This window comes from Oncorhynchus tshawytscha, linkage group LG31, assembly GCF_018296145.1.
Source record: "Oncorhynchus tshawytscha isolate Ot180627B linkage group LG31, Otsh_v2.0, whole genome shotgun sequence".
In the NCBI taxonomy this organism is placed as follows: Eukaryota; Metazoa; Chordata; class Actinopteri; order Salmoniformes; family Salmonidae; genus Oncorhynchus; species Oncorhynchus tshawytscha.
In genome coordinates this window covers 3808331-3820779 of record NC_056459.1, presented here as the reverse complement: position 1 = coordinate 3820779, position 12449 = coordinate 3808331, and the positions used below count along the sequence as shown (strand labels likewise).

At 44.4% G+C, this 12449-nt stretch overlaps 1 protein-coding gene across 1 annotated transcript in view; it reads right to left on the bottom strand.

The window, feature by feature from the left end:
* Positions 1-12449, bottom strand: part of LOC112229967 (dolichyl-diphosphooligosaccharide--protein glycosyltransferase subunit STT3B-like) — an 82708-nt gene that overhangs the window by 22521 nt on the left and 47738 nt on the right. Inside the window, exons 3-4 of the mRNA XM_024396137.2 lie at positions 10827-11114; positions 3104-3169 (exon numbers count right to left, since the gene is read on the bottom strand). Coding sequence (XP_024251905.1) covers positions 3104-3169; positions 10827-11114 — 354 coding nt within the window. The remainder of the gene's footprint in view (positions 1-3103; positions 3170-10826; positions 11115-12449) is intronic.

Sequence of the window (12449 nt, the reverse complement as noted above, 5' to 3'; positions counted from 1 at the left end):
GATCCTGTGCAGGTGTTGTTACACGTGGTCTGCCACTGCGAGGAAGGTCAGCTGTCCATCCTGTCTCTCTGTAGCGCTGTCTTAGGCGTCTCACAGTACAGACATTGCAATTTATTGCCCTGGCCACATCTGCAGTCCTCATGCCTCCTTGCAGCATGCCTAAGGCTTGTTCACACAGATGAGCAGGGACCCTAGGCATCTTTCTTTTTGTGTTTTTCAGAGTCAGTAAAAAGGCCTCTTTAGGGTCCTAACTTTTCACAACTGTGACCTTAATTGCCTACCGTCTGTAAGTTGTTAGTGTCTTAATGACCGTTCCACAGGTGTATGTTCATGAATTGTTTATGGTTCATTGAACAAGCACGGGAAACAGTGTTCAAACCCTTTACAATGAAGATCTGAAGTTATTTGGATTTTTACAAATTATCTTTGAAAGACAGGGTCCTGAAAAAGGGACGTTTCTTTTTACTGAGTTTATAATGTACTTATCGATATAGCTCAACTTTTAGCTGGAAACGTCATTTATCACAAAAAAAGGCCTCAATCGAAAAAATATTTTTTTTTCTGGTTAGGCCCCTATGCATCCTGCTTAATGTATTTCAAGAAATCCCCTTCCTACTCCAGCTTTGAGTTAAGAATATTTATTTCTGGCAATAGTAACTATCAGGAATGTTGTAAGCTGGAGATAGTGGTTAGTAGATTCCCTAATTAAATAAGCCACATCCTCATATCATCTGGGTGTATTGAAACATCCGAGTGACATCCCTGTAAGACTTTCATGCCATGTTCTGAAAGGATTTCTGAGAAGGGCAGTTGTCCTTCGAGAAGAGTCCCTTACAATACAATGAGGAATAACTCTCTCTGTATGTTACAATACAACCAGGTGGACGAGCAGTTTGTTACAATACAACGAGGAGGAAGGGCTGTTACATTATGTTAGGGCTTCCTATGGGCCCAACGCTAACCTGTTAGTGTGTGTACTACAACAAGTGCATCTCAAGTTAGCATTTGGCCCTGTGACCCTAATGGACAGGTCTTACTGCTGTCATAATGGGGTCAGCAAAGAAGCAGACACCACTTTGACTTTAGCCATTCTCCTTTACTCACGCTCCACTGGTCTTATTTCTATCAAGCAGCATAGGGGGACGGAGGGTATTGCAGTGATAAAAGGGCATAGGGGTCTTGCTACGGGGCTAAATTCGATTGCCTCAGAAAGCGGCATAAAGAGGCTCAGGGACCTCTGCGGGGGGGTAGAATGCGGGAAACAGAATAACCTGAGATGCTGTTGGTCACCTAAGGGGGTATCAGATGACATGAGTGAAGGATATAAGCTGGGACTGAAGCCTCAACTGAGAAAGAATGTTATTTGTGGGAGAAAGTTGTTTTGTTGAAAGTCAGGTGGGGCCCGGGTAGGTAGGTGACCCACTGCAAAGCTCTGCATAGGTTTCTTCACTGTATAGAAAAAGGGCCTTGAGTTGTGATTTTATCGCTCGACTTCTAATAATAACCTCCAGAAAGCAGTATGTCTTACAATCACCTGAAGAGCTGAGTTGTGCTGCTGAGAATGCCTCATAAATACTTTATGAGTGAAAAGAACTTCAGAAGTGCTCCCATGATGCTCGTGGTTGGGGGAGGGTGAAAGGGAGGTTCTGGCAGGGTAGGAGGCAGTCGTCACAGGAACTTAGGGAAAACACGATCTCTCCCGGGAGACATGAGAGGGAACGTCACGCAGCTCTCACAGTAGGGGTTTTTGCAGGTCTTGTCCATCATGACGTTTCAACTGAGCTTCCCCTCTCCCTCCCTGGCCTGATGACAGAGCTGAGCAGGGAATTTCTCACTGGGCATTGCAAATGTGTCATGTTCAATTAAGCCTCATGGGTGAGTGAGTATTCTTAAAATCAACAGTGGGAGGGGAGAAACGATGGAGGGGGTAGATATTGCAGCTTGGTACTACTATCAAGTATTATTTGAAAAGGTCGGGTCACACACACATTTCCAAGGTGGCAAAGGTCCAGATGGATAATGTCATTTAAAAATCGGCGTAGTAACAAACCCCCACCCCTGAAAATGTTCACGCCCCTCTTGTTGGCGGAGAGAAAATGTTAGTTTTATAGCCAGATTTCACACAGTTGAACACATTAAGCAGACAATTTGCCGTTTCAAAACTCATTTTTTGCAATTCTACGTATTGTTCCACGTCTTCTGTTTATATGATACCAGGTGTTGAAGCCGCGGTCCGTATTGACTCTCTTCTGGGTCCGGATCCAGTTCGCTAGTTGAGTATGCGGGCCCAAGAGGGTAGTGAGAGTGTGACAAAGGTGATCCGGGCTTGTCGTGTCACCAACAAACCCTGTTGGTGGGAGGGTAGAGCGGGGTTGTGACTAGAGGCAGTACACCTACGACCCAAAGTTACTTTTAGTAAAAGGTTATGATAGCATTTTAGCTTACCGTAACCGTAAATATTTTCCTAGCCTGCCATGTTAATGATTCTAACAAGCTACAAAAAAAAAAAAGCAACTTCCGGTCGTAGCTGTACACCCTCTACTCAGAACCGTATGGAGGGGAAGGTCGAAATAGTCTCACTCCAGATCTTTGAGGAGCGAGAGAGAACAAGAGGGGCTTATAAAATTGGTGTCGTTTCTCGCTGTAGAAAATCTCCCTGCTCTCATCTCTTTTCAAATGTTGTCATTAGTGGCTTGTGGCTTTCCCCTTCTCTCTTCCTGCGGAGCTTGGATGCTGGGCACCGACATGATCGATGGGAGCTGGATGTCTATAATCCATTTCATTTGACATCTGTCTCTTCCCGAGCTGAGGGGAGATTTAACTGAAGATGCTGGAAGCAGAAGATAATTGCAGGCACTCAACATCACCAATCGTACACAAAGAGACCTGTCTGGGAGGCAGTTGGCGCAGTTTCTCTTCTCTCCATCGACCAAAAGGTTTAACGCGCCGGTGCAGACTCCATTTTCACGTCAAAAGCGTCTACGATCGTACTCAACGCTATCTTAATGTAATCATGACTTCCAATTCCCAGAGATGGGATGCTAGGTTAATCAATGACACGGTTTACGTCTTTCCGACTAACAATTAAGGCTCTGACACTCACCATGTAGAAGTAGGAGAGGCAGCAGCCAATGGACCAGAACACCGAGCCGGTTTTGATCGACTTCACCTATGAGGGAGAGAACAGACAAACGGTTAAGGACTAGTAAACTGACAAAGCAAAAAAACAGTTTAGAAATGTCTCAAAAAACTGAAAAGTTATATTTACATAAGTATTCAGACCCTTTATTCAGTACTTTGTTGAAGCACCTTATGCCGCAATTACAGCCTGGAGTCTTCGTGGGTATGAAGCTACAAACTTGGCACACCTGTATTTGGAGAGTTTCTCCCATTCTTCTGTGCAGATCCTCTCAAGCTCTGTCAGGTTCGATGGGTGTGTCGCTACACAGCTATTTTCAGGTCTCTCCAGAGATGTTCCATCAGATTCAAGTCCGGGCTCTGGCTGAGCCACTCAAGGACATTGAGACTTGTCCCGAAGCCTCTACTACTTTGTCTTGGCTGTGTGCTAAAGGGCCTTTGTCCTGTTGGAAGGTGAACCTTCGCCCCAATCTGAGGTCCTGAGCAGGTTGTTTTCATCAAGGATCTCTGTACTTTGCGCCATTGATCTTTCCCTCAATCCTGACTAATCTCCCAGTCCCTGCTGCTGAAAAACATCCCCACAGCATGCTGCCAATACCACGCATCACCATAGGGCTGGTGCCAGGTTTCTTCCAGACGTGACGCTTCGCATTCAGGCCAAATAGTTCAATCTTGGTTTCGTCAGACCAGAGAAACTAGTTTCTCATGGTCTGACAGTCTTTAGGTGCCATTTGGCAAACTCCAAGCGGGTTGTCATGGGCCTGATTTGTGGAGTGCTGCAGAGATGGGAAAACCTTCCAGAAGGACAACCATCTCCACAAAGGAACTCAGTGACCATTGAGTTTTTGGTGAACTCCCTGACCAAGGCCCTTCTACCCCAATTGCTCAGTTTGGCTGGGCAGCCAACTCTAGGAATAGTCTTGGTGGTTCCAAACCTCTTCCGTTTAAGAATGATAGAGGCCACTGTGTTCTTGAGGACCTTCAACGCTGCAGAAATATTTTGGTACCATTCCTCAGATCTGTGCCTCGGCACAATCCTGTCTCAGAGCTCTACAGGCAATTCCTTCAACCTCATGGCTTGATTTTTGCACTAATATGCACAGTCAACTGTTGGATCTTATATAGTCAGGTGTGTGCCTTTCCAAATAATTTCCAATCAATTGCATTTACCACAGGTGGCTTCCAATCAAGTTGTAGAAACATCAGGGATGCTCAATGGAAACAGGATGCACCTGAGCTCAATTTTGAGTCTCATAGAAAGGGTCTGAATACCTATGTAAATAAGGTTCCTGTTCATTTGTAATACATTTGTAAAAAATAAAATAAAAAGTTGTTTTCACTTTGTCATTATGGGCTATTTTATGTAGATTTGATCAATTTTAGAATAAGGCTGTGGGGGAAAAAGTTAGTGGAACAGCATACTAATCCCATTGAATCAAGAATTACAATTTTCATTACTGAAATGTTACAACAAAAAAATGTATTGAAACTTGTTAAAAATGTAGTCACGCATGAGTAACTGAATGTTATTTGAAAGAGGAAGTACTTTAAGGATGTTTTCATTTGTCTCCTCCATCTCCACTAACCCAAGCTAATTGTATGGATTTCTTTCCTAATAATAATGTAAAATTAACATCTGTACAGAAAGACTCATGTGAAGGCCAAATTCCAGAGGAGGAACTTCTTGATGGAATTAAAGCCTTTAAGTCTGGGAAAACTCCGGGGCTGGATGGCATACCAGTGTAAGTACACCAAACTTTTTTTTATATACTCAGAGGACCATTATTAGCATGTTTTAACAACTCTTATATAAAATGGTAGATTATTATTATTGAACACACAAGGGCATTCTCACTGAAATATAAAGATCCAGTCCATTTAAAAAATTGGAGGCCTCTTACACTTCAGTGTTGTGATGCAAAAAATCCTAGCAAAATGCTTGCCACATAAAATTTAAAAAAATAGTCAGATATTATTCCTCCTAATCAGACAGTTTTTTTTTTTTACATGGACAATACATTGGAGATAATAAAAGACAAGTAACGGAAACAATAGAATACTATGAAATATCAGGAACACCAGGCCTGGTTTTCATTGCTGATTTTGAAAAGGCTTTTGATAAAGTACGACTGGAGTTTATATAGTGGGGCAAAAAAGTATTTAGTCAGCCACCAATTGTGCAAGTTCTCCCACTTAAAAAGATGAGGCCTGTAATTTATCATAGGTACACTTCAACTATGACAGACAAAATGAGAAAAAAAAAAAATCCAGAAAATCACATTGTAGGATTTTTTATGAATTTATTTGCAAATTATGGTGTAAAATAAGTATATATGTAGATATCTACATAAAGGCAGGGTAAAAATGACGAGGCATCAGGATAGATGAGTAAAATACACAGAGTAGCAGCAGCATATGAGTGTGAAAGTGTGTGTATGTAGTGTGAGAGTTTGTGAGCGTGTCAGTGTATTGTGTGAGTGTTATACTGTATATGCTCTTGCGAGTGTGCAGAGTCAGTTCAAGATTGGGTCGCAATGCAGATAGTCTGGGTAACCAATTACAGTGCCTTCAGAAAGTATTAATACCCCTTGACATATTCCCACGTTTCAGCCTGAAGTCAAAATTGATTAAATAGATTCTCCCCCCCCCCCCCAAAGTGAATTGCTTTGCCACATTTTTTTGTAGTATTACTTTAGTGCCTTGTTGCAAACAGGATGCATGTTTTGGAATATTGTGTGTACAGGAGTCATTCTTTTCACTCAATTAGGTTAGTATTGTGGAGTAACTACAATGTTGATCCATCCTCGGTTTTGTCCCATCACAGCCATTATTAAACTCTGTTCTAAATTCACCATGGTGAAATCCCTGAGCGGTTGCCTTCCCTCTCTGGCAACGGAGTTCGGAAGGACGCCTGTATCTTTGTAGTGACTGGGTGTATCGATACACCCTCCAAAGTGTAATTTAACTTCGCTGTGCTCAAAGGGATATTACATGTCTGCTGTTTTTACCCATCTACTAACAGGTACCCTTCTTTGCGAGGCATTGGAAAACCTCCCTGGTCTTAGTGGTTGAATCTGTGTTTGAAACGCACTGCCTATTTGAGGGACCAATTGTATGTGAAGGGTACAATGGTAGTAATTCAAAAGTCCACGCAACTTGTGACTTGTTAAGCAAATTCTTACTCCTGAACTTATTTAGGCTTGCCATAAAGGATTTGAATACTAATTGACTCGGCTTTTCAAATGTAATTCATTTGTAAAAATGTCACTAACAGCAGGTAGTGTGTAGACCAGTGGACCCCCCACAAAAATAATCAAGATTTATTCAATTTCAAATTCAGGCTAACAAAATGTGCACAAAAAAAAATATATTTTTTTTAAATCAAGGGGGTGTGAATACTTTGAAGGCACTGTAATTAACTATTTAGCGGTCTTCTGGCTTGGAGTAAGAAGCAGTCTTGGAGCCTGTTGGTCCGAGAGTTGATGCACCAGTACCGTTTGCCGGACAGTAGCAGAGTGAACAGTCCTATGGCTTGGATGGCTGAAGTCTTTGGCAATGTATCAGACCTTCCTCTGATACCACCTGATGGAGGTACTGGATGACAGGGAGTGATTTACTGATCCGCCCGTAACACCCTCTGTAGCGCTTTGCATTAGAGGGCAGTGCATTTACCATATCAAGCAGCTGTACAACTGAGGATCTTAGGGCCCATGACAAATCTTTTCAGCCTCCTGAAGGGGAAAAGTCACTCCACTACAGCCCCGTGGATGAGGGTGGCCAATGGTGGCCCGTTTGAAACATGTTGGGATTACAGACTGGGACAAGGAGAGATTGAAAATGTCCGTGAAGACACTTGCCAGCTGGTCTGCCCATGCTCTGAGAACGCACCCTGTTATTGACTCAAGCCAAGTGGCCTTGCTAGTGTTTAAAGAGAGGGCTGCCTAGCATATTAGTCTGCTCCTGACACACTAGCTGGGACTTCTGGATACCTGGTCTCACCCCACAGCCTGAGTCAACACATTAAAAAAGGGACCATGTCTGACAGATAGCCCCATTTTACCTATCATGACACTGTGGGAAAGTGATGGAAGGGTGCAGGGCAGGTGGGGGCACAGACTGTTTTATCGAACGCCGTCTGAGACACATTACAGTCACTTGACCTGCTGACGAGGATTGATCGATCAATCAACGGGGGAACGCAGGCATGGTTCCGAATACCCACCAGAGCCTCAGCCGAGCAGCGAAAACCTCCATCCTCCCATCGATTTTTAAAACCAACCCAAAACAGTTACCATGTCACGCGCGTTCGCACCGATGAGGCGCCATCTGGTTTTGACCCAAGTATGAAACCACACATCTCCTCACAGGTAATATTGAGGGAACTGATAAAGATGTAGGCAACTGAGGAACACCAGAAGCCTTTTTTTTAGCCTCCTCAGTGCCACAGACAATTAAAAGGGAACTAGCATAGAACCTACCAGGGCCCGAGACTACCACGCAGAGCATTTGCATGGTCAGGTCGAAATACGTCTCTACTCATCACACGGCCATGTGATCGCTCATGTTCAAATACATCTCTCGTTTACTTCCCTCACACAGCGATACAAGCGGGGCTAATTAAATGTGAGCCTGGAGAAACTGTGAAATTAGTGTGACAACAATGTAAGCACAGTGGAGAGGGGTTAGGGGAGGGTAGCGGGGAGTGCTAGTGTTAAAAGGGGCAGGTCTCTGGGGTGCGAGAGGATTCAATTATAGATTAGGGAGGGGGGGGCAGATTAAGCAGCTGGAGTTGAATGGGTTATTAGCAGATAAAATGAAGGAGAGGGATAATGAAGATTGGAGAAGAAGCCTGGGAGAGGCTCCTATTTCAGCCTGCGAGGAGAGATCGGCTAAAGAGAAAGAGAGAGGGTGAAAACACTAAGATAAAAGTGGGTAAATGAGACTTATAATGGAAAGCAGTGACGCGTAGCCAGGATGATAGTTTTTTCGGGGCTCTTGCCGGTGGGGGCCACCTGGAACACTCATTGTCTGCCTTCCAAATCATGGCACCCTATTCCCTATAGTGCGCACTACTTTTGCCCAGGGCCCATAGGGCTCTGGTTAACAAAAGTGCACTATATAGAAAGTACGATGCCATTTGGGATGCACTCGTGTTGGTTCGTTTTAAGACAGACATGGTCCATGTGAAATGACAATTAAAAGCTCTTATGACACTGCAGATTCAAAAGCTCTGCCTAAACCAAATAGAAAAATGATCCGTATCTAATCATTGTGAAATTATGACAGAGAAGGCAGCTTATGACAAGGAAAACACTTCATCACAAGCAGACACTGCAGGTCCCCAAGTAAATCATACTAGCATTAAAGACAATGTCCCCGGTAGCGTTTTAGCGGTACGCAAGTAAATGCATAATATTGAGCAAACTATACATTGTCTGTCTGCGTTTCATATCACAACAGTGGTGGAGCCCCCCTGGGTGGGTCAGGAGCCAGTCATGACTGACAATTACACTCATAATGTGGGAGGTTCTCTGTGGCACAACTCCAGGGTGTGTGGCTGGTTGATGAAAGCCGAGGCTCTTCAAACCAAGTGGAGGAGTTGTCAGCTCAGTCACACTCGCTTGAGTTAACGTGACACTCCAGAGGCATGACATGGAAGCGACCTTTGGGGTCTTAAGTCCCCTCGGGAGTTCAATATGTCTGTACTTCGTTGGTCAAGTGTCAAGCTGAAAGAAATGTACTGGCTGATAAATGCAGAGAGAGAAAAGTTCAGGAACAACACAGAGTCCTGCAGAGCTTGCCACTGGTGACAAAATAAACAAGTGAAGCATGGTGGGAGAGAGCACGCGCCACATTTACCTGAGTGAATGCCGGTGTGTCCTTGGGAGGAGGGAAGGAAAAAATGTAAATAAATAAAAAAGGTCGCTCCCCGTTTGTTAGGAGCGCTGTTCAGTTTTAACCCTGAAAAATCCTTGAGGATGACTTGGTGTGGAGAGGATCCTTACGATTCTCAGCTTGTCTGGAGGGGCTTAAATGCCACCCGAGTGAAATGAATCGAGGGAACTGATGGGGAGCCAGGCGCCCCCTGCCAAGGTCGACTTTGATAAGGGGGGGAAACGAATGCTGATTAATGCCAAATTTGCCCATTTACAATGCACTTCAATTTAATCTGTGGGTATAAGTTGCATGCACCTGCCTCGGCCTCAAGTCATCAGGGAGCATAATGTACAAAATGTGGGAGGGAGTAGAGCGTTGTGTGCGAGGCTGTGACTCTATTGTGATTGAAGGGAGAGGACATGCACTGAGGGCAAATAATGTGAATATGGGAGTTTCTTTTGCCTAGAATCCTCCTACAGCAGATGGTCCATTTCCATGGTGTCGTAAGCCATTGTGCTCATAATCCTTTCACCTCGTGTACGTTAGCTTATCCAATGTCTGGTCATATTCTCCGAAGCCTATCAGGGCAGTTTTTTGGGTGATGAGAGAAAAGAAAAAAAGGGGTTACTGTTCAAGTGAATGGACTGTTCAAGTATGGTAAATAAATGCATTTCACCTCCAACCTTAAATATCTCTGTATTTTTAAGATCACCGGCAGCAACTGAAACCAGACAGTGAAGGTTCACAGTGTAGCAATAATTTAACCACGCCAAAGCAGCTATTAGCGCATTGACTGCAAATCTTGTCAAATAGAACGTCCCTCTTCACATCAAATGGGCCATGGGTATACAAATCGAAAAACACACTGAGAAAGATCAAGAGGCGGTTTTCCCAGACACAGATTTAGCCAAGTTCTGGACTAAAAACATATTTATTATGGAGATCCTCCATTGAACTTGCTTTTTAGTCCAGGACTAGGCTTAATCTGTGCCTGGGAAACCGACCCCTAAATTGTAGGATGTTTCTCTAAATGCATACTATCTTTCTCTGAGCACGCAAATTTAGTCAGAGGTACGAGTCCAAATCAAAGTAGGTGAAACGGAGCACGCTTCACAAATGCGCACTCCGTTTGTACATATTTTGAAACAAATATGACGTAACCACAAAAAAATTACGCAGCATTTTTGGGAAATTAACGGTGGCCATTATTTGAGCTGAAAGCGAGAGAAAATACACTCCGACTTTGGAATGAAATGTTGCCTATTCACATCTCATATGATGCCGGACTACAATATTTTATCTTGATATGTTAATACATGCTGTGTGAATTTTTGTGATGCTTACCTGTCTAAAATACCTACTGTAGTGTGTGTAGATTGCAAGTCAATAGCTAGCTAGTTACCCACAAAGAATCAACCTTGCATAATTCGTTTTAGGACATTTTTTGCCTGTTGATCTGGTTAGTTACATTATTATGATTCACATATAGCTAGCTAGCTGATCGTATTGAAGTCAAATGTTTGCTTTGTGTATATCTTGTCTCTATTGCCATTGCCCTGGCTGGAAAAAAATGCTCAGTGAATGGGGAGGAGCAGCGTGAGGTAATACAGTATGGGGAGTGCATCTCAAATGCAATGTTTTACGCATTCTCCACCCTGTCGTCCTCACAAGAATGTACTCAAGAGAACAGCCTCAGAGAGCATGAGAGTGTGGCACATGGTAGTACCCATATTGAGAAACACCCACAGCCATAAAGGATCTCAAAGGGATTTCTAAAGGATGGAAGTTCAAACCGGAAGAGGCAGGCTTACCCAAAGGTAGTAGGTGAACTGGAGGGCGAAGATGGCAATGCCCTCGTTGTCGAAGGAGCCGGCCACCGAGCGGGAGATGTACCCGGGAACAATGGCGATAAAGCAGGCAGCCAGAAGCCCCGCCCCCTGGTTCCACAGTTCCCGCGTCAGCAGAAAGGTGGAGATGGATGTCAGGCCACTGAACACGGGCGCCAGGAAGACGCACACATCCCGGATGTGCACCGTCAAGTGGAGCAGGTTCAGTACGTAGTGTATAAGGCCTGCGGTGACCATCAAACCTGGATATACCTGGAGAGAGAGAGAGCGAGAGACAAGATAAGAGGGGCTGTAATGGAACATTTATGGCACCTTCACGCATATGGATGGGATACTTGCATTTTATATCCAAGATAAGACAACACACTGGGAATAAACTTTTTAAATCAACCATAATGTACTGTAACTATCCATCGAGCAGTTAGTTGGAACTCCACAGGTCAGGCAGGAGAGTGATACGTCAAGTAAGTGTTGGCTTGCTGCATCCACATGCTTGACATACCACAAGAGTGAGTCAAGTTAATTGAATCTGCTCTGGATTTACAATTGGGAAAACCAGGTAAGGCGATCTTCTCCACCGAAATACTGACTAATTGCCCAGTTCAAAGCGGAGACCTCAAAACAGCCAAAGCTTACAGCTCTCTGCCTATAAACTCATGAGACCCGGGCCTAATTAGGCTCGTGTGAAACCTTTCTGAAGTCAGAGGGGCTGTGTCTAAGTGTGAGTGATGCCCTGATGTATGCTATACGCCAGGCAGAGACAAGTCCAGCGGACTTTGGCTCGTCTCTGCCTGACGTGCTTCTCGTTTTTAATTAGCTAGTCGTAGCCTAGGCGTGCTAAACTTTATCGACCATAGTCTTATTGCACCTCTCTCCCAAATCATCCAACCCAGTTTCCCTGACCTGGGGATTGAGCTAGAGCCTCGGCTAATGCTACTTCGGTTAAAACAAACGCTGAAGTAATCACTGTTTGGTTGCCCCCAGACTACAGAGAGCTGGGCTCTCTGTAGTCTGCACCCCCACCGCACCCCACATATAGCGTCACATTTAGGCCCGTCAGCGTAGAAAAAGTGCCTGGTCCATTTCTCTACAGTAACAAAGGGCGGTTTATTGGCTTGACAGAGCCCTATGGTTAAGCAGTGTCACATTTATTCAGCCCTCAAAATCTTATCTACGACTCTGGAGAGGGAGCGGCTGGCAGATATCCCCCTTGAGAGCGGGAGAGAAAAGACAAGGGATCCGCAGAGAGGCACTCACTGACGACATTTACCGAGACCTGCTCCTCCCTCTCCAAACGGTGTGACCCATCATGTGCAAAAGGGGGACCTGTGTTATCATACACAATTAATGAGGGCTGTCAAGACTCATTTGAAGCAGACTGAATAGAGGGGAGAGAAGGCGAGCTGATGATGGCGGGATAAAAGGAGGCAGAGGTGGGGTGCGGCACACTGCTTAGGATCCCTGTTCGGAGACTCAGAGCGGTGCTACAATTACTGCAGACTAGTGAAAATGTTTTGTTGTTGTTGAATACCACTGAAGAAAAAGGCAGAGTGACACACTATTCAGATGTTGAAGTGGTTCTGGAAT